Source organism: Trichechus manatus, unplaced genomic scaffold, assembly GCF_000243295.1.
Source record: "Trichechus manatus latirostris isolate Lorelei unplaced genomic scaffold, TriManLat1.0 scaffold00060, whole genome shotgun sequence".
Classification (NCBI taxonomy): domain Eukaryota; kingdom Metazoa; phylum Chordata; class Mammalia; order Sirenia; family Trichechidae; genus Trichechus; species Trichechus manatus.
Window position 1 is genome coordinate 3,418,461 of NW_004443996.1, and position 22,575 is coordinate 3,441,035.

The window sequence follows — 22,575 nt, forward strand, 5'->3', positions numbered from 1 at the left end:
GTTATGCAGTACAAATAATAAGATTATCAAAGATTACCACTTCCTAATTCAGCCTAGCCTAGAGCTAGTCATGGTCAGTTAAAGTCATGCATTTTTCCAGCAAACATTTGTTGAGTGCCTAATATGTGCCAAATATTATACAAAGATGAATTAGACTCAATCTCTATTCTCAAGGAATTCAAAAACTAGAATGGGTCACATACACAACAAACCATAGGACAGTGGGATAAACGCTACAATTGAGTTAGAAAATGAGCATCCAGGACTGCTAAGATAAAGATTACCTCAGAAAAGTCAGTCCAATTAAATCACAGTCAGAAAATTGCATTGACTAAGTTCTTCTTCATAATGAGAGACTTTAAAATTGGCTGTGCCCTATGTTTTATTTCTGATAATAAAAATATGGGTTTATTGTAGAAATTTTTGCAATTATAAAAGAATATGAAGAAGAAAAAAATAAAAACCACTCATTATTCCTTTCCCCACCCAGAGATATTAGTACGACATTTTTTTTTTTGTTTTCTTCCATTCAAATACAAAATTTGGATCATACCATATACGCAGTTTTATAACCTGATTTTCTCGCTTAATCTTATTTAAGATTGTGAGCCTTTTGCTCATGTAAATTTGTATTACTCAAGAACATTATTTTAATGGCTACACGTTTCAGCCCATGGACGATTATTTAATGTTACCCTCTCCATAGCAGAGTGCTTTTCCTACTGCACCCTCATCAGCATTAATTTTTTTTTAATTTGCCAGTTTTACAGTTAAAATAAAGTATTCCTTTGTTATGTTTATTTGATTCCTACTTTGGTTGAATATAGTTTCTTAAATTTATTAACCATTTATCTTTCTTCTTTTGTAAATTCTTCATTCCGTTTGCTCATTTTTCTATTAGTGTGGACATGTTTTTCATATTGATGTGTAAAAACTCTATATTAATGATATTGACTCTTTTCTCCATGAAAAGTTTACAAATGACTTTGTTTTGTGTTCTGTCTCCCTTGAAATACTATTCATGGCCCTCTCCCACCGACACATTGAAGTTTTAAATGTTTAAGTTAACACACACAACACACACTCGCACATTTCTTCTCTTTGTGACACCTTTCTTTTTCTTTTTTACATAGGATGTCTATTCAATATCTAAGATATAGTTAATAAATATTAAGCTATATTTTCTTCTAATCATGTGGGGACATTCATTTACAATCGAAAATATTTTGAAGATCTCATCAAATATAATTTGGAAAACGAGATGAGTCACCATGAAATCAGTACAACTGAAGTGCCTATTGCAGTGCTGAACATACAACACAAGCTTTCATATATGTTTCTGAGATTGAAATTAACTAAATCATAAATTCATATATCATCATTCATGCAAATGACTCTAAAAATCTAACTCCAATAATTGCTCTCTATTATTATTGATGGCTCCAAGATCACTAAATGACTATGATTATATGCAGTTTTTACCTTCTCTTCACAGGAACTCCATTCTCCAACAGTGAAAGTTACTACATATCCACAGACCACCATTAGGAGATATATAGTACAAAATCCTGAACAGGTAAGATATGTCAAGCAAACTGTTTTCTCAACCTATAATTCCTTATAAGTAGATAGCATTAACAAGAAGAGTGAGTCAGTCATCAGATCCTTAAAATCAGATTGTTGGACTTTCTTCCAGTTATAATATAGTGAATTTCTAATCATTAATATAAAAAAAAAAAGCCACCATTCGTCCATCAGTTTGTTGTACTCTGGTGGCTTGCATGTTACTGTGATGCCAGAAACTATGCCACCGGTATTTCAAATACTAGAAGGGTCACCCATGGTGGACAAGTTTCAGAGGAGTCTCCAGTCTAAGACAGACTAGTAAGAAGGACTTAGTGGTTTACTTCTAAAAAATTGACCAGTGAAAACCTTATGAATAGCAGCAGAACATTGTCTGATACAGTGCTGGAAGATGAGCCCCTCAGGTTGGAAGGCACTCAAAATACAACTGGAGAAGAGCTGCCTCCACAAAGTAGAGTTGACCTTAATGATGTGGATGGAGTCAAGCTTTCATTTGCTGATGTGGCATGATGCAAAATGAGAAGAAACAGCTGCAAACATCCATTAATAATAGGAACGTGGAATGTACAAAGCATGTATGCAAATCCACGAGAGCCAAAGTATGACCTCGAGTATATTCCACCTGAATTTAGAAACCATCTCAAGAATAGATTTTACTCATTAAACACTAATGACATAAGACCAGACAAGTTGTGGAATGACATCAAGGACATCATACATGAAGAAAGCAAGGGGTCATTAAAAAGACAGGAAAGAAAGACCAAAATGGATGTCAGAAGAGACTCTGAAACTTGCTTTTGAATGTACAGTAGCTAAAGTGAACAGAAGAAATAATGAAGTAAAAAAGTTGAACAGAAGATTTCAAAGGGTGTCTTGAGAAGACAAAGTAAAGTATTATAATGACATGTGCAAAGACCTGGAGTTAGAAAAACAAAAGGGAAGAACACGTTTGGAATTTCTCAAGCTGAAAGAATTGAAAATTCAAGACTCAAGTTGCAGTAGTGAAGGATTCTATGGGGAAAATATTAAACAACTCAGGAAGCTTGAAAAGAAGATGGAAGGAATACACAGAGCCACTGTACCAAAAAGATTTGGTTATTGTTCAACCATTTCATGAGGTAGTATATAATCAAGAACTGATGGTACTGAAGGAAGAAGTCCAAGCTTCATTGAAGGCACTGGGGAAAAACAAGGCTCCAGGAATTGACAGAATACCAACTGTCATGGATTAAATTGTGTCCCCCAAAAATATGTGTATCAATTTGGCTAGGCCATGATTCCCAGTATTGTGTGATTGTCCACTGTTTTGTCATCAGATGTGGTTTTCCTATGTGTTGTAAATCCTAATCTCTGCCTGTGGTTAATGAGGCAAGATTAGATTATGTTAAGAGGGATTATTAGTGTGGGATGTAATATCTTTGCTCAGGTCGCATCCCTGATCCAATATAAGGGGAGTTTTCCTGGGGTGTGGCCTGCACCGCTTTTTATCTTACAAGAGATAAAAGGAAAGGGAAGAGAGCAGAGAGTGGGGACTCCCATAACACCAAGAAAGCAACACTGGGAGCAGAGTGCATCCTTTGGATCTGGGGTTCCTGTGTGGAGAAGCTCCTAGTCCAGGGGAAGATTAATGACAAGGATCTTCCTTCAGAGTCAACAGAGAAAGCCTAACCCTGGAGCTGACGCCCTGAATTTGGACTTGTAGTCTACTGGACTGTGAGAGAATAAATTTCTCTTTGTTAAAGCCATCCACCTGTGGTATTTCTGTTACAGCAGTACTAGATGACTAAGACACCAACTGAGATGTTTCAACAAATGGATGCAGCCCTGGAGGCACTCACTTATCTATGCCAAGAAATTTGGAAGACAGCTACCTCGCCAACCAACTGAAAGAGATCCATACTTGTGCCCATTCCAAAGAAAGGTGTTCCAATAGAATGTGGAAATTATCAAATAATATCATACACAAGTAAAACTTTGCTGAAGATCATTCAAAAGTGGCTGCAGCAGTACATCGACAGGGAACTGCCACAAGTTCGAGGCGGGTTCAGAAGAGGACGTGGAATGAGATATATCATTGCCGATGTCAGATGGAATTGGCTGAAAGCAGAGAATACCAGAGAGATGTTTACCTGCGTTTTATTGACTATGCAAAGGCATTCGACTGTATGCATCCTGACAAATTATGGATAACATTGTGAAGAATGGGAATTCCAGAACACTTAACTGTGCTCATGAGGAACCTGTACATAGATCAAGAGGCAGTTGTTTGGACAGAACGAGGGGATACTGCATGGTTTAAGGTCAGGAAAAGTGTGCGTCAGGGTTGTATCCTTTCATCATACTTAATCAATCTGTATGCTGAGCAAGTAATCCGAGTAGCTGGACTATATGAAGAAGAAGGTGACATCAGAATTGGAGGAAGACTCATTAACAACCTGCGATATGCAGATGACACAACCTTGCTTGCTGAAACTGAAGAGGGCTTGAAGCACTTAGTGATGAAGATCAAAGACCACGGCCTTCAGTATGGATTACACCTCAACATAAAGAAAACAGAAATCCTTATGACTGGATCAATAAGCAACATCATGATAAACGGGAAAAGTGTGAATTTGTCAAGGATTTCATTTTACTGGGATCCACAATCAACACCCATGGAAGCAGCAGTCAAGAAATCAAATGATGTATTGCGTTGGGCAAATCTGATGCAAAAGACATCTTTAAAGTGTTAAAAAGCAAAGGTGTCACTTTGAGGACTAAAGTGTGCCTGACCCAAGCCATAGTATTTTCAATTGCCTCATACGCACGCGAAAGCTGGACGATGAATAAGGAAGACCAAAGAAGAACTGATGCCTTTCAATTATGGTGTTGGTGAAGAATACTGAATGTACAACGGACTTCCAGAAGACCAACTAAATCTGCCTTGGAAGTACAGACAGAATGCTCCCTAGAAGCAAGGATGGTGAGACATCGTCTCACATACTTTGGAAGTATTATCAGGAGGGACCATTCCCTGGAGAAGGACATCATGCTTGGTAAAGTAGAGGGTCAGCGAAAGAGAGGAAGACCCTCAACAAGATGGAATGACACAGTGGCTGCAACAATAGGGTCAAGCATAAAAACGACTGTAAGGATGGCACAGGGCCAAGCAGTGTTTCGTTCTGTTGTACATAGGATTGCTATGAGTTGGAACTCACTGGTGGCACCTAACAACAACAGTATCAAAAAATGTTATTTGTAATTCCAGAAAACTGTGCACCCATACATTCTGACACAGACATGCAACAATTAAAACAGTATGGCAATTCTTGGGTTACAAAGGTTTTCTATTTCTATAGCCCCACCCCTGTGCTACATAGGATTTTTGTGCACTTTGAACCAAAGAAAAGAACAAAGTTCTTTTAGAGACTTCACATAAAAACTCTGTCGGCCATTACTTCAGGATTTGGAGTCTTTATCTAATCCGTTTAGATTTGCCGATGAGATATGGGCTAGGAAAAAGAAAATTAAAAGTCAAAAGTTCAAAAGTGTCTCCACGCCTTTGATGCCTATGGTGTGTGAACTTTTTGTGCCTGGCAATGAGCAGTTTAAAAGATTACATTATTATATTTTCTATTAACATACATAACTTTATATTTTACAAGCAAGGATATTATTCTCTATCTCCATTTGAGGAGAAAATTAAGAAAACTTTTTCCGTGGTAATAAACTTTCTTCAACACGCACGCACAAATGAGCATGCACATCCACTTTCTTTAGCTGCAACAAGAGTTTATATGGGGCTATAAGGACATCAGTTCACAACTAGAAGCAGTATTCTCCAGATAGGAATAGTGCAATTGTTTTTCCTCTTTATTTTATTTTTTCACTATTGCAGGAAACAATCCCTCTTTCCCCTACAAAATAAAATAAATTATTTGCTTCAGCTGTGGAAAGAAAATGGTTAAAGTAGGGTAACACACTTGCTATTATTCTAGATGCAGGTAGGTGAGGGAGGATGCACTATTCTTCTACTTATATATATTTCCCCGCTTACTTTTCTTTTTATATTTTAGAATAATCTTCTCTTGTCTCCTTAGGTAGGCAGGCTGCTAAGTGTGCATATGTGAGTGTGTGAGACCTTATGTGCATGTAGGTCTGAGTTGAGGGTGATTGCTTTGGACATTTGCTTGAGATTTCATATAGCCATGTAAATATGGAAAGTATGTGATTATAGCTAAAGCAGCTAACCCTTTTTTTTGCAGAATCATATATGTTTAAGCAACAAACCTGAAAGGTTGGTAAGGTGAGACTGTAGAGATCCTGGGAGAGGAATATTATCTTTCTATCGTTTGAACAATCACTTTTTTTAAAATTAAGACTTTATTTTTAGAGCAGTTTTAAGTTTACAGAAAAATTGAGCAGAAAGTACACAGTTCACATATACCCCCACTCTCCCCACACAGTTTTTCCTATTATTAAACTTTTGCACTGATGTTGTGTGCCCTCGAGTCGATTTGATTCATAGCGACCCTGTATAACAGAGTAGAACTGCCCCATAGTGTTTCCTATGCTGTAATCTTTATGGGAGCAGATCGCCAGGTCTTTTCTCCTGCGGACCTGCTGGTGGGTTCAAACTGCTGATCTTTTGGTTAGCTGCCGAGCACTTAACCATTGCATCACCAGGGCTCCTCCATCTTGCATTAGTGTGGTACATTTCCTACAACAGATGAACCGATATTGATACATTATTATTAACTAAAGTCCATAATTTACATTAAAGTTCACTCTTTGTGTTCTGCAGTTTTATGGGTTTTGACAAATGCAAAATGTCATGTACCTACCATTACAGTATCATACCAAATAGTTTCATTGCCCTAAAAATGCCCTGTGCTCCACCTATTCCTCACTCTCCCTGAACCCCTGGCACCACCAATCTTTATACTGTCTCTGTTGTTTTGTAATTTTCGTTTCTTGTAGTGTCTTTGTCTAGTTTTGTTATTAGTTAATACTGGGTTCATAGAATGAGTTAGGAAGGGTTCCCTCTTCTACTTTCTGAAAGATATGGTAGAGAATTGGTATCATTTCTCCTTTAAATGTTTGGTTGAATTCACCAGTGAAACCATCTAGACTTGGTGCTGTCTGTTTTGGAAAGTTGTTAATTGTTGATTCAATTTCTTTAATAGATATAAGCTTATTCAGATTATAAATTTCTCTCTGTGTGAGTTTTGGTAGATTATGTCTTTCAAGGAATTGATTCATTTAATCTGTTATCAATTTGGGGGGCATAAAGTTTTTCATAATATTCTTTTATGATCCTTTTAATGTCCATGGGATCATTTGTGATGACTTTTTTCATTTCTGATATTAATAATTTGTGTCTTCTCTCTTTTTTTCTTGGTTAGCCTGGTTAGCGGTTTATTAATTTTACTGATCTTTTCAAAAAATCAGCTTTTGGTTAACCAATCACCCTTCACTTTCCCCTTCCTACCTCTCTATCTTTTTCTTTCTTTCTCCTGAAAACTGGGGAGTATGCATACTTGACTGTTATCACACATGATAATCCTGGCTTTCAAAGAATTAGTTCTAAGTAACAGTTTTTTAATAATATGAGAATTACTATGCTTGTCTAGGATGTATCCAGAGGGAGATTTTAAATATCAAATCATTTGAATTCGAACTGATTTTGCTAGTGATTCTTATGTGACTTTGGATGCAGCCTTATTCTTTAGTTAACGAGGAAAACGAAGAATTGATGTTTATTTCCATGGTAGGTGATTTACATGTTTTATCCCATTTAATTCTAAAAAGGTGAGAAAACAGAAGTACAGTGAAGTTCATTCATTTATTCAATGAATATTTATTGATCGTCTACTTTGTGCCAGAGCTGAGGATAGAGCAGTGAACAAACAAGGTCCCAGCCTTCTTGGAACTTAGTTACTTAACTGTCTCCAAAGCATTCAGTTACTAAGTGACAGAGGTAGGACTTAAACTGAGTAATTCAGAGCTCAGCAAGAGACGTATTTTCAAATTAAAGACAACTGATGTTGGAGGTAAATTAGGATCCAGAGACTCACATACTCCCCCATGTAGTTACAAAGGCAGTGAAATTAGAAGCATGTATGCAAATCCATGAGCGCCAAAGTATGATCTTGAGTATTTTCCACCCAAATTTAGAGACCCTCTCAAGAATAGATTTGACTTGTTAAACACTAATGACCAAAGACTATGTTATCAGGAGGGACCAGTCCTGGAGAAGGACATCATGCTTGGTAAAGTAGAGGGTCAGGGCAAAAGAGGAAGACCCTCAACGAGATTGATTGACACAGTAGCTGCAACAATGGGCTAAAGTATAACAACAATTGTGAGGATGGTACAGGACTGGGCAGTGTTTTGTTCTATTGTACATGGGGTCACTATGAGTCGGAACTGACTCAACGGTACCTAACAACAACAACATGCAGGTTGACAGCATATTTGAGACATTAAGTCTGCCCCTGAAAAAGCTCAATTATGGCTCTGTTCAACTGCAAATAAGCAAATGGTTTCTCAGGCAGAAGACCCAGCAGAGGGTAGAGGAAAAAGAGTCATTTTAAAGCTTTTAACTCTTTCCATTAATGGAAAGTAAAACAAATGTGAAGTTCCATGCTTTGTAAACAAAAATAATCTTACTGGTTTTGCAAACCGACTTGAAAATCCTGTCTAGATGTAGTCCCCATTTTATTTATCTCAGTATATTCCTTTTTATTTGCTCTTTTAAACCCCCTAGGAGAAGCTTCTAGTTTAATTACAATATTTGTAATAAGCTGGGCCTCCTAAATGACAACTTTATTCTCTTTCACCTCCCAGTTTGTGTAATCTTCATTTCTCCTCCCTGTAATTAAACCCATCTTAATCCACTCCTCTCATTATAATTTCCTTGTACCTCTGCTCAGCCTTTTCATTTTTGGTTTTTCCTGATCTTCTATATTCTCTATTTGTTTTCATTTTAGTCAAAGGGTTTAACCATTCTGGCTTATAACTTGAGCCAGAATTGAAGGAAATACTTTTGTCCCATCAGGGGACAGAATCTGATTGAGACTAATCTGTTTTATTAATTTTTCAGCTATTGTGCTCCTGGTATGGGGAGGGCACCTTATAGACTTCTATAGGGACAAAGAAATATGACATAGTTCCTGAAACAAAGGAGAGTACAGTTCAGGAATGCAGAAAAGACACGTTTACAAATGATGATGATATGATGATGATAGCTTCCATAGAGTCAAGTCCAATTCATGACGACCTTATGTACAACAGAAGGAAATATTGCATGATCTTGTGTCATCCTCACAATTGCCAGCATGTTTGAGTCCATCATTGCAACTATTGTGGCAATCCATCTCACCGAGGGTGTCCCTTAACCTTGCTGGCCCTCTACTTCCCCAAACATGATGTTCTCCTCTAGCAGTTGATCCCTCCTGATGACATGTCCAAAGCAAGCAAGTTGGCCAATGTTTTATTGTAATCCATAGGGTTTTCACTGACTAATTTTCAGAAGTAGAGTACCAGGCCTTTCTTCTTAGTCTGGAAGCTCCACTGAAACATGTCCACCATAGGTGACTCTGCTGGTATTTGAAATAATAGTGGTATAGCTTCCAGCATCCTAGTAACATGCAGACCACCACAGTACAACAAACTGACAGACTGATGGTAGTGTCTACAAATAGCTATCTAAAATAATGGTGGTATACAATGGATGTCAAAATAGAAATATAGATGAAGTCTTATCGGGATTTAGAGTCTTCAGATAATGTATTTGCGTACAGTAGTAAAGGAAGGATTTATTGTGGTATTTAAGGTATTATTAGAATTATCATTGAAACATCATTTTACAAATGAGGAAACTAAAGCTTAAAAAGAACCCTGGTAGTGCAATGGTTAAGTTCTCGGCTGCTAATTGAAAGGTCAGAGGTTCAAATCCTCCCAGCGGCTCTGCTGGAGAAAGACCTGGCAATCTGATTCTGTAAAGATTATAGCCTAGGAAACCCTATGGGACAGTTCTACTGTCTTATAGGGTAGCTATGAGTAGAAATTGACTCGACAGCACCTAACAACAACAAATCTTAAATAAATGTGACTTGCTCATGTCTTTTGACTCCAAATTCATCACTTTCTATGTTGTTTTTCTTTTTGAGAGATATTCTTGGGGTGATTTTGACAAAATTTGATAACTTACTGAATATGGGAGTTAAAAGAAGAAGAAAAGTCAAATATGACTCTAAATTTTTCAGCCTGAGACACTGGGAATATGATGGCCTAATTAAAATGATTAAGAAGTTGTGATGGAGAATCTGGTCTGGGAAAGGGGGATTTGTGACATCTATTTGAACCAGTAGCAGTCAAAGTACATATAAGGGAAGATGCCCAAAAGACATTTAAAAATGATTGAAAGAAATGTCACATTTGACACAGAGACATGAAGTTATTCCCTTAAAAGTTATCATTGACCCCAGATAAGTAAGGCACTATTGAAGAAGAAGTATAAAGTTAGAGGACTCACACTACCTGACCTCAGAACCTACTATACAGCTACAGTAGTCAAAACAGCCTGGTACTGGTACAACGACAGACACATTGACCAATGGAAGAGAATTGAGACCCCAGATGTAAATCCATCCATCTACAGTCACTTGATCTTCAACAAGGGCCCAAAGTTCATCAAATGGGGAAAAGACAATCTTTTTAACAAATGGTGCTGGCAAAACTGGATGATCATCTGCAAAAAAATGAAACAGGACCCATACCTCACACCATACACAAAAACTAAGTCAAATTGGATCAAAGACCTAAATATAAAACCAAAAATCATAAAGATCATAAAAGAAAAAATAAGATCAATGCTAGAGGCCCTGATACACAGCATTAACAGGATAGAAACCATAACTAACAACACACAAACTCCAGAAGATAAGCCAGACAACTGGGATCTTCTAAAAATTAAATACTTATTCTCATCAAAAGACTTCACCAAAAGAGTAAAAAGAGAACCTACAGAGTAGGAAAAAAATTTGGCTATGACAAATCCTGCAAAGATCTAATCTCTAAAATCTACAGGAAAATCCAACACCTCTACAACAAAAAGGCAAATAATCCAATTAAAAAGTGGGTGAAGGATATGAACAGACACTTCACCAAAGAAGACATTCAGGCAGCTGACAGACACATGAGGAAATACTTGCAATCCCTACACATTAGAGAAATGCAGATCAAAACCATAATGAGATACCATCTCATCCCGACATTAATGGCACGAATCAAAAAAAAAAAAAAAAAAAGAAAGTAACAAATATTGGAAAGGCTGTGGGGAGATTGGTACTCTTATGCACTGCTGGTGGGAATGCAAAATGGTACAACCATTTTGGACAATGATATGGCAGTTCCTTAAAAAGCTAAAAATACAAATACCATATGATCCAGCAATCCCACTCCTAGGAACATATCCTAGAGAAATAAAAGCCATCACACGAATAGACATATGCACACTCATGTTTACTGCAGCATTGTTCACAATAGCAAAAAGATGGAAACAACCTAGATGCCCATCAACAGATGAATGGATAAACAAACTATGGTACATACACACAATGGAATAGTGTGCAGCAATAAACAATGATGAATCTGTGAAGCATCTCACAACATGGACAAATCTGGAGGGCGTTATGCTGAATGAAATAAGTCAGTCACAAAAGGATAAATATTGTATGAGACCTCAATTGTAAAAACCCATGAAAAAGTTCACACACAAAATGTAACAATCTTTGTCGGTTACCAGGGATGGGAGAGGTAAGGAGGGAAAAACACTAAATAGACAATAGATAAGAGGTAACTTTGGTGACGGGTAAGACAGTACACAATACTGGGGAAGCCAGCACAACTTGTTCAAGGCAAGGTCATGGAAGCTCCATAGACACCTCCAAACTCCCTGAGGGACCAAATTACTGGGCTGAGGGCTACGGGGATCATGGTCTCAGGGAACATCTTGCTCAATTGGCATAGCATAGTTTATAAAGAAAATGTTCTACATTCTACTTTGATGAGTAGCATCTGGGGTCTTAAAAGCTTATGAACAGCCATCTAAGATATCCCACTGGTCTCACTCCATCTGGAGCAAGGGAGAATGAAGAAAGCCAAAGACCCAAGGGAAAGATTAGTCCAAGTGACTAATGGACCACAAGTACTACAGCCTCCACCAGACTGAGTCCAGCACATCTAGATGGTGCCCAGCTACCACCACCGACTGCTCTGACAGGGATCACAATCAAGGTTCCTGGACAGAGCTGGAGACAAATGTAGAGCAAAATTCTAACTCAAAGAAGAAAAAAAACAACCCAGGCTTACTGGCCTGACAGAGACTGGAGAAACCCCAAGATTATGACCCCCGGACATCCTTTTAGCTCAGTAATGAAGTCACTCCTGAGGTTCACCCTTCAGCCAAAGATTAAACAGGCCCATAAAACAAAACAAGACTAAAGGGGCACACCAACCCAGGGGTAAGAATGAGAAGGCAGGAGGGGACAGGAAAGCTGGTAATAGGGAACCCAAGGTCGAGAAGGGGAGGGTGTTGACATGCTGTGGGGTTGGCAACCAGTGTCAGAAAACATTATGTACACTAATTGTTTAATGAGAAGCTAGTTTGTTCTGTAAACCTTCACCTAAAGTACAATTTAAAAAAAAGAATCTTATACCAAAAAAAAAAAAAAATATTGTGTATGCATATAGCAGATACAATAAATACACTTCCTGTTATTGAAACTAAAAAAAAATATCATTTAATCTGTGGAAGTGAGTGAGATCATTGATAGGTAACGAAGCGGACTGAGGTCAGAACCTTGAGAAATTCCTAATTTAAGGGAACAGAAGGAAGGAGCCACTTTCACAGGAAGAGGAGTTGTCAGAGAGGGATGTGAACATAGAGTCACTGAAGCAAATAGGGAAGGCGAGTTTTCAGAATAAAGTTGGATATTAAGATACCAATGGTGGTATTTGAGAAAGCAGTTTCTGTATGTTTATGGGGGCAAAATCTAGATGAAAGGGATTATTGGGAGAGTGGAAAATGAGGAAGTGGAGGTAATGAGTGAAGATTACTCCTCTGAAAAGGATACTGGTCAATGAAGAAGAGATGGAATGGTAGCTAAATGAGGAAACAGAATCTTGGAAACCTGAGAAACTTGTAGTCAGAAGAACTAATAATAAGGAAGACTAAAGATGCAACAGAGAAAGGTGATAAACAGGATAAGATTCAGATATAGAAGCTGACTTCAGAAAAAAAAGAGGAGTACATCTTTCACCACAATGAGATAAAAGGAGTGAGAACTGGAGAAAAATTGTTGAGGTGTGGAGGAAAACAGAGGGAAATCATTGAATAGGTTACCTTGGTTTTCTCAATAAGTGTGGGACATGAGCATAGGGGCTTAAGGAAAATTAAAAAGATTTTTAACCACTGTTACAGAGAATCTGATGAATACAAATACAGCCATGCAAGTTGGAGGGCCCGTTTGAAGTTGGATATATTGAATTTGTACTGAGCCAAATCAGCAAACTCTTTCTTTCTCTTTTAACTTTCTCCAGCAAGGCTTTGCGGCCTGGGAACAGTAAAGTAGATAGTGGGAATTACATACTTTGTGGGATGTGAGAACTCCTGCCAGGTGTTCTAAAACTAACAATTAAAATTATAAGATCTATCATCTTTGAAAACACCTGTTAATTTTTAAGTTGGATCTGGCACCAATTAAAATGTACATATTGAAAAAAAGAAGCTACCAAAATAGTAAAACTGCCAAGCAATTTATCTGTTTAGAAATCTAAAACTTTTTACTAAATATATTTTGCTGGCCTGTTTTACTCAAAATGATTTATTCATATTCGATTTTATGTTTTTATAGATTTGAGTTTTTTTTCCCAGTAAGTCATTTCATAAGTCCAAGTACAAATTCTAGAGAAAAATTTTGAGACTGTTTTCAATCTCATCCCTTTTATTGTCTTAATCATTTTTCTTCTTAAAATAACAATAATAATGTTTCGGCATTTATAATAAACTTTAGTTCACAGAGAAGACAATTTCATTCTTTTGCTAAATGGACTTCCCACCTCTTAGAGGATGCTTACTTATATCCTTAAGATATAGGTTCATATCATCCTTTCTCACTCAAGCATTTATTCACTCAGTTCTGGGGATTCGAGATGGTTAATGTCTTTGCCCTCAATAAGCCTACTTTGTATATTTTTAACTTGATTTCACAGAAAAACTCTAACAAGATTCTCGTAAATTGTTTTAAATACAGTATGGTTTTGAAATAATGTATTACTGTATTATTAAAAACCAGTGTCATTTGTATGTGACAAATGACAGATTAGGGCGTACTTCAAAATACATTATTTTATTTGATACGCAACATCTTGTAATAATAAGGAAACTAAGCCTCGAAGAAGGTAAATGGCTTACCTAAGTTCGCATAGCAAGTTGATGATGGAGAGAGAACTGAAGTCCATGTTGTCTGACTCCATCATTTTTTTCCATCAGACCTGCTTCCACTGATCTTAGTTGTCAAATCCAATGGATTTGCAGTAGTGCAAATCCAGCCCACTTTGTAATTATTTGTTGACTTCTCTGAATCATTTATACTTTTGACGTCTTACTACTTCCTGAAAATTCCTCTTCTCTCTACTTCTATGACATTTTATGCTTCTGATCCTCATAACTGTTAAGACTTGTCTAGTTTTATCTTTGGCCTTCACCTGCTTTTTCAGTGATTACATAGTTTTAAGTAGCACTCCTAAACAGATGATTCTGAAATGTAGATGTGTAACCTTGACCTTCTTACTCAGTTCCAGACCTGTTTTCAACTGTGTGCTAGACATCAGTATCTGAATGTCCCACTAACACATTTTTTTTTTTTACAGAAGAACATCTTTGGTAGTTTTTGCAATCATTTAATATATGTTTAAGGGCTTACTATGCATTATACATTTGGCTAACTGTTATAAGGAATGAAGACATGAATCAGACGTATATTCTTATCAAAACCAAAACCCATTGCCATCCAGTCAATTCCCACTCATAGCAATCCTATTGGGCAGAGTAGAACTGCCCCCATAGGGTTTCCAAGTCTGTAAATCTTTATGCAAGCAGACTGCCACATCTTTCTGCCATGGAGCTGCTGGTGGGTTCCAACCGCGGACCTTTCAGTTAGCAGCCCAGTGCGTAACCACTGTGCCTCCAGGGCTCCTGATTCTTATAAAGAATACATAAAACTTAATGCGTTCCAACTTTTTTATTTTGCTTTTTGCACCATTGGCCATGTGGTAGACTCCTCAAGTTCAAGACCTCAGGGTGCTCTTTGAACAGTACCATCCTTGATTACTAGGATAATCTCCTAATAGGTCTCTTCATCTATACTTTCTCTCCTCATATCCAAATTCTACCTTACCTTTCTCTCAAATGCCACCTGATCCAAGTAGCCTACCTGAGCACCGCTAGATGGAATTCAGCTTTTCCTTCTCTGAACTCCATTCCATGAATTCTTTCTCGGTACCTCTTATAGCACATATCACTTTCTAACTTGTACTATAGGTGTTTGTGTTCATGTATTAGCTAGACCAGGAATTGGCCTTTTTTTTTTTTTTTTGTAAAGGGACAGATAATAAATATTTTAGCGTCTGTTGGCCATATAGAGTCTCTGTCTTCTTTGATTTTTAATTACAGTCCTTTAAAAATATTCTTAACTTGAGGGCAGTACAAAAACAGGCTACTGGACATAATTTGCTAACCCTTGATCAATATTAAATGCTCCTGGTGGGATCTAGATCTGATTCATGTTTATATGTCTTATAACATTTATCAGAGTACATTGTGCATAATAAACCTTTAAACATGTGTTAAATGGTTGCAAAGAACTACCAATGAGTCTCTTTTACAAAAACAAGCCAACAAAAATAGCTTTTGGGGAATCTTTCCAAATATACCCATCTTTAGACTTAATAATTCATCATCTAGTTAAATATAGTTGCTTAATCCAAAACCAAACCCATTGCCGTCTACTTGATTCCAACTCATAGTGACCCTATAGGACAGAGTAGAATTTCTCCATAGCGTTTCCAAGGCTGTAATTTTACGGAAGCAGACTGCCACATCTTTCTCCTATGGAGTGGCTGGTGGGTTCGAACCACTAATAATTTGGATAGCAGCCAAGCACTTAACCAGTGCACCACCAGGTCTCCTTATAGTTGCTTGCATGCTTGTTTTACCAAAGTATCATAGGAGCATTTAGTTAATGCACCCTTTATTCAAACTTGAATACAGAAAGTATATAGCTTTGGGTTCAGGAGTATTTTGGCTCTCAGCAACCAGTATGCTCTAAGAGTTTTCACAATAACAGACTACAAGAATGCTGGTAAATCTTGTTGATTTTGAAATGGTTCTAAATACATTAATTGGTAACAGACTTGAATATCCACTCTTCTATACCATTCCAAAATGAGTGTAATTTTTGGTTTATAACCAATATAGGGAGCTCCCCACCCCAAACTCTTACAGTTCTAACTCCTCCTACACAAGTAAAGATTCAAGAAAACAAAAAGAAAGGAAAAAGAATATAGTGGACATTACATTTATTTTAAACTTCTGGTCTGATTCTCATTAGCCCATCCCTGGTTTCTTTCAGATCTTGGAGATGTCACCAGCTTTTATTTCATTGGCTGACATCTTCTAAGCACTTGAATAATCTTGCAGTAATTAAGCTGATTATATGGAGATACAGTGGCTCTTAAAGCCTCTACTCTGTTCTTAGTATTGAAAACATATGTTGTACTGAATCGTACACCTCAAGGGCACCCAAATTGAGTTCCATAAAAAAATCTTTAATATAGTTCTACCTACTCGGCTCAATGGTGCTGAATTATGTTTATTTTGCATTTTTTAAATAATACTTTTGCATAGAACAAAACCTACCAGTGAGCCCAGTTTAAATGAGGTTGACCTCATGCCTGTCTATCTCAGAGGAAGAGACAAAAAGATTATCCTTCCCACCCTCTTCCAATCTCCCCAAAAGACTTTGTTAGGCTTAGTAAAATGTAGTAGGAGAGATGCAGAGTGTCCTATTTGAGAAAATAGACTTTATTACTATTTCCTTACCCCTCTCAGAATCTTATTGGGATTTCATTCCACTCTCCTCCAAAAGTCTGCCACTATCTCAAAACCTGTTAGAGACTAGATGCTTGCTAAGTTAAGGCTCAGCTAAAAACATATCTTCCAAAGCAAAACACAGTCTTTACTGTCTTTGTAGGAACCACTGTCTCCATTCATAAGAGGAGGTCATTTCTTCCCAGGAAACAATGTTATTTATGAAAAAACAATAAGAAAATTGGAGAAGCTAAATACAGATCAGGTAAGTAATATTTGTTTTAAAACTTATTTTGAATGTATATAATTTTGAATTATGATGTTTTAATGGAACTAAAATGACATTCATTTGTCAAGTGCCAGGACTGCTAAGTGCCAGGCAAGACCACCATGAGTCATGATAATACGTCATTATATCTACAGCCCTTTATACCATCCTTAACACTTTCACATCCATCATCTCATGTAAAGTATTATTGCTCCCTTTGAATGAACCAAACCAAAACCACACCTGTTGCCGTTGAGTTGATTCCAACTCATAGTAAACTTAAGGGAATCTGAAGTAAAGATATGTGAAGTCACACAGAAAATTAATGATAGAATTTGAACTTAATGCATGTATCCCAAATCCTGGCATTTTTTAAAAAAAGGGTCTCACCAAAAATCATAATTTAAAACACTATAATTTTTCCCTAATTATTTTAATATCAAGTTCATTTGAAACAAACAAGCATTTAATATATTTAGATACGTAAAATATACTGTAAAAGATCTAGAAAACTAAAGCTTAAAGTTTCGTTTTTAAAAAATCATTAAGCTTAACTGAGAAACCAAGTAGTATATAAAACTCATTAGGGAGATGATAATTCCATGGCACCTAGAGCCCCAAGTCCTTCATGCAGAGTTGCTATTGTAACCAGCAGAGATTTTTACATTGATCTGCTCAGTGGATACAAACATGTCCAGTCTAGACTAAGCCTGAATTGGGACTTCTGGTCTCTTGGACTTTCTTGAATTAGGGCAGTTAAATAATATAAAATGAATTTTCATCACAAAATAGTTTTTATCATCTATAAATGAAATTGGATAAAATATGCTGAATTTTCCTTTTTAAACTTCCTGGCACAAGAATACATCTTATTTTTACGAGAACTTATGGGTAGTTGTTACCAGATTCATAGGAACTAACACATTACTTATTTTTTTTAAATATTTTATTGTGTTTCAGGAAGAAGTCTACACAGCAAATTAGATTCCCACTTAACAAGTTTTATACAAATTTTCAGTGACATTGGTCACAATTTTCACAATGTGTCAGCATTCTCATCATTTCCATTCTGTTTGTTCCGTTTCCACTGATCTAGCTTCCCTTCCCTTCCTTGCCTTCTGGCAAATGTTGACAGTTTGGTCTCATAGTTGATTGTTCAAGGGAGCACATTACTCAATCTATTATTTGGCTGAAAGGTGACCTCCAGAAATAGCAACAGTTCCAAGTTCAAAGGGTATCTCAGGGTGACAGTCTCAGGGGTTCCTTCAGTCTCTATCAATCCAGCAGGTCTGGCCTTTTTTAGGAATTTGGATTTTGTTCTACATTTTTCCCCCATTCTATCTGGGACCTTTTATTGTGTCCCTAGTCAGAATCATCGGTGGTGGTAGCCAGGCATCACCCAGCTCTTCTGGTCTCAGGTTAGAAGAAGCCATGATTCGTGCGGGCGATTAGTCCCGTGGATTAATTTCTCCTTTGAGTCTTTAGTTTCCCTCACTCTCCTTTGCTCCAGAAGAGTAGAGACCAATATTTGTATCTTAGATGGCCGCTGTCAAGCTTTCAAGACCCCAGACGCTACTCACCAAACTAGAACGTAGAACACCCTCTTTACGAACCATGTTATGCCAATTGACTAAATTATCCCACCAGACCGTGGTTCCAAGCCTTTTTATCCCAGTAAACCAATCCCACTAGTAGTTTGGATATATCTAGGAAGTCTCTGTAACTGTGCCCCCTGTGTGCTATAGCATAAAATAAAAAAACCAAACCGGTTGCCTCAGTTGATTTCGACTCATAGCGACCCTATAGGACAGAGTAGAAATGCCCCATAAGATTTCCAAGGAGCAGCTGGTGGATTCCTTTGGTTAGCAGTCGTAGCTCTCAACCACTGTGAGACCAGGGTTTCTGTGTTTTAGTATGTATATAGATATATATGCAGCCCACACAAACATGCACATACATATGCCCACAGACAAACCTATACATGCAGGTGCATTTACTCTCATATGTCTTCCTATACACATGCATACCTATCTACCTATGTAATCACACACATATTCCCTGGTTGGTATTACTGTTGTTGGAAAACTGCACATGCCATAGAATTCACCAAAGTTGTCTCTCTTTCCGTGTACTTTTCAGTGTCTGCTTTCTCTGTGTATATCCATTCTTGACTGGATATCCTACTGCACTACCAGAACAATGTTGGACATATTTTAAACAGTAGGGAATGTTTGAGGCACATCGTTTCACACTATTTCCAGCTTCTTGCTTCAAACAGAATAAACAAATTTTCTAATTTTTGATCCCTAGAGGAAGAGATTGAATATCTTGTATATTATTATGGAGCCCTGGTTGCGCAGTGGTTAAGAGCTCAGTCTGCTAACCAAAAGGTTGGCAGTTTGAATCCACCAGCTGCTCCTTGGAAACCCTAATGAGGCAGTTCTACTCTGTCCTATAGGGTCCCTATGAATCGGAATCGACTCAAAGGCTACCTTTTTTTTTTAACGGTATATTAGTATTGCTATGCAGCTGGGAAAATTAAAGAAAGACTCATTTAAGAGAGTGCTGTTGCTACTTTGAAGCTCTGGTGGCACAGTGGTTAAGAGCTTGGTTGCTAACCAAGAGTTGAGCAGTTTAAATCCACCAACCACTCCTTGGAAACCCTATGGGGCCGTTCTACTGTCCTATAGTGTCACTATGAGTCAGACTCAAAGGCAACAGGTTTGGGCTGCCACTTTATGTTAACTTGAATATTTGTTTAAATCTATTTTTTCTTATAAATGACTTATATAATTTTTGAGGTTAGAAACTGCCATGGGAGGCTGCCCAAGGTAAAAGGAACCATGCAGATGAAACAAACCACAACTGCTTGTCCTAGTTGAGTTTCCTCAGAGGTAGAGATACACTAGGACAAGCTGAATAAAATCAGAGTCTGGATGAAACTGCTCATGACTCATGAGATTAGTTCAAATAGCTCTTAGGAAATGGGACTTGTCCGGTAAAGAGGTCTTTGTAGTAGGAGGCTGGTAAAGTGATACGAGTTGTAAGATAATTACTGATTCATATGATTTGTGCTTTGTGTTAATTCTTTTTACTCCATCAAAGAGGAAAAAAAATGATAAATCAGAAATGTTTGACCTTTTGGATTTTGAAAATCCAGCTGCTGATATGCTTCAGAAGTATAAGTAATATATGAAAAGCTTGCTTTAAAACAATAATTTTAGTGGCCAGGTGTGAGAATTGAAAGTTGAAAACCTGGTAAGAAATTAGTGGTACCAATATGTGGTTCAGAGGTCAAATAGGCTTAGGAAACTGCAAAGCACTCCAAATAATGGGACTGCCAGCATTCTATTGAAGAGTCAACTGATATATTAACAAAGGAAGATAACTGAGAAATGGGTTTTGTTTTCTTCATTGCCCTCTGTTGATGTGTCTTTTCCAAGTGTTCCCTATGTTGCTTTCTGAGGAACACGTTATTTTTTTTTTTCAGGAGGAATTGTATTTCAGTAGTTTACAAGCTCTGGGTGAAGGTCAAACACTGGGTGAAGTTCTTCTCAGACTACCAGTCTGACTTCATTCTTATCTAATGTAACATGAAAGAACAGATAATACATTTACTCCCAGTGTTTGTACAAAAGTTGCTGATAGTACACAGTCGAACTTTTCCTAAAGTATAAGATACTAGTGCTAGCATACTTGTAAAGTGAGTTATATTTTAAAAGAATCTAAATAACTAATTCTAGAATCAGTTCCATGAACCAATTCTATAACCTTTACTATCTAAATGTTTACCAAAGGCAACTTCTATTAGTAAAATGCGTTTCTTTATTTTTTTTCCTTTCAAAATATTTTATGTGTTATTTTTAAAGGTAATTTTTGCACATGGACAAAATTTTAAAAATTGTAAAAAGGTATACATTGGAAAAAGAAGCTTCCCTATCCTGATCCTCTTATCATCCAGTTCCCCTTCCCAGAGGCAATGACCACTCTCAATTAAAAGTTTGTCTCTTCATATAAAAGCAGTTATATATGTTTGTAAATATATATGTATGTATATATATTTTTATTTACACCAGAGAGAGCATACTATAGTCACACCTGTACACCTTGCTTTTTTTATTTCATATAGTTTAAAAATTATTCCATATAAAATTTTTTAAAATATTAAGTGCTTTATTAATATAGGTCAGCTTGCCATAGTCAAAAGGAAATAGAGAATTGAATCTATAATTTCAAAGTTAATTGTACGTGTATAAATGTAGCAAAGTGATTCAAAATAGAGTATTTTTTGCCTTTGAATACAGGCTTTCAGATACCTCTTATCAAAGTACAATAGTAACGAATATTATAGCAAATTCACTTGAAATTCCCAAATCGGAAATAACCAGATATCTTTTTTTCATTCCGTGCTCTGTACTTATCAGAAAAGAGACATGACAAGGAAACAAGCAGATAGCAAAGATTTAGTTTAAAAACAAGTCTCAGAATATCTTGCGGACAGTACAAATTCAACCTCATATCCTGAAAGAGCCCTGAGCTAGAAATCAAGAGTTTCAGTCCCAATTTTTCGATTAACTTGCTGTGTCATTATATCACCTTACTTCTCTGGACTTCAGAGTTTTGTTTTTTTTTTCTTACCTGCAAAATCAGGGGGGTGAATGACAATGAAAATGATGATGATAATGTCAGAGGGTGAATGATGATAAATATCATTATGGTGTTGTTGTTGATGATGATGATGATGATTAATGTTTATTACTCACCTACTCTGTACTAGGCACTTTACAGACATTAGTGCACTTACTCCTCACAGCACCCGAATGAGACGTGTACTATTTCCACTTTTATAAATGAGGAATCTGATGCTCATAAAGATTGTATGTATATTTGTGCAAGGTCACAAAGTAGTAGCATCAGAGTTAAAATCCATGATTTCTGGATTCAGTCACTGTTTTTCAATTTTTTTTCTTAATTCCTGCTCTATTTTCATGCGCATAAGAGCTCCACCCCCACCCCCACTGCAGTTCTAACATGCTTCCTCATATCGGAAATCAATACATTGTATTATTTTCTAATTTTATATCTATCTACATCTTCAGTATCATAGTATTTTTATGTAATTAGATCTTGAAATGTCTATTAAATCATCAAAGAGAGATTAATTAGTATTCATGATACTTTCAGTGTTAAATATAACTGGAATATTAATTAATCAGAACATGCAATTCCCTGGTCAATCTAGGTAACTATTTAGATGGTTACAGCCACCCAATCAAATACAAAGAGAATTCAATACAATTTCTCTAATGGAATAATTTGAAAAATAGTATGTTACTTATTAAAACTATGAATCCTAAGGCATGAATTCTCTTGTGAAAGAACACACTAAATTAAAAATACAAACTTATTTTTTTCTTTATTAGTAATTATTACTGTCACTGGTTATTTTTGGCATGCTTCATTGGCATGTTTTAGGAGTGCTGTCCTCAGGTTCGAAGGAGCCCTGGTGGGGCAGTGGTCAAGCACTCGACTGCTAACCGGAAGGTTGGCAATTCAAATCCACCAGCTACTCCTCGGGAGAAAGATG

At 36.8% G+C, this 22,575-nt stretch overlaps 1 protein-coding gene across 1 annotated transcript in view; it reads left to right on the plus strand.

The window, feature by feature from the left end:
• The window catches only part of POF1B (POF1B actin binding protein), a 107,383-nt gene that overhangs the window by 16,045 nt on the left and 68,763 nt on the right, over positions 1 to 22,575 (plus strand). Inside the window, exons 3-5 of the mRNA XM_004378873.1 lie at positions 1,496 to 1,576; positions 16,884 to 16,985; positions 22,464 to 22,478. Coding sequence (XP_004378930.1) covers positions 1,496 to 1,576; positions 16,884 to 16,985; positions 22,464 to 22,478 — 198 coding nt within the window. The remainder of the gene's footprint in view (positions 1 to 1,495; positions 1,577 to 16,883; positions 16,986 to 22,463; positions 22,479 to 22,575) is intronic.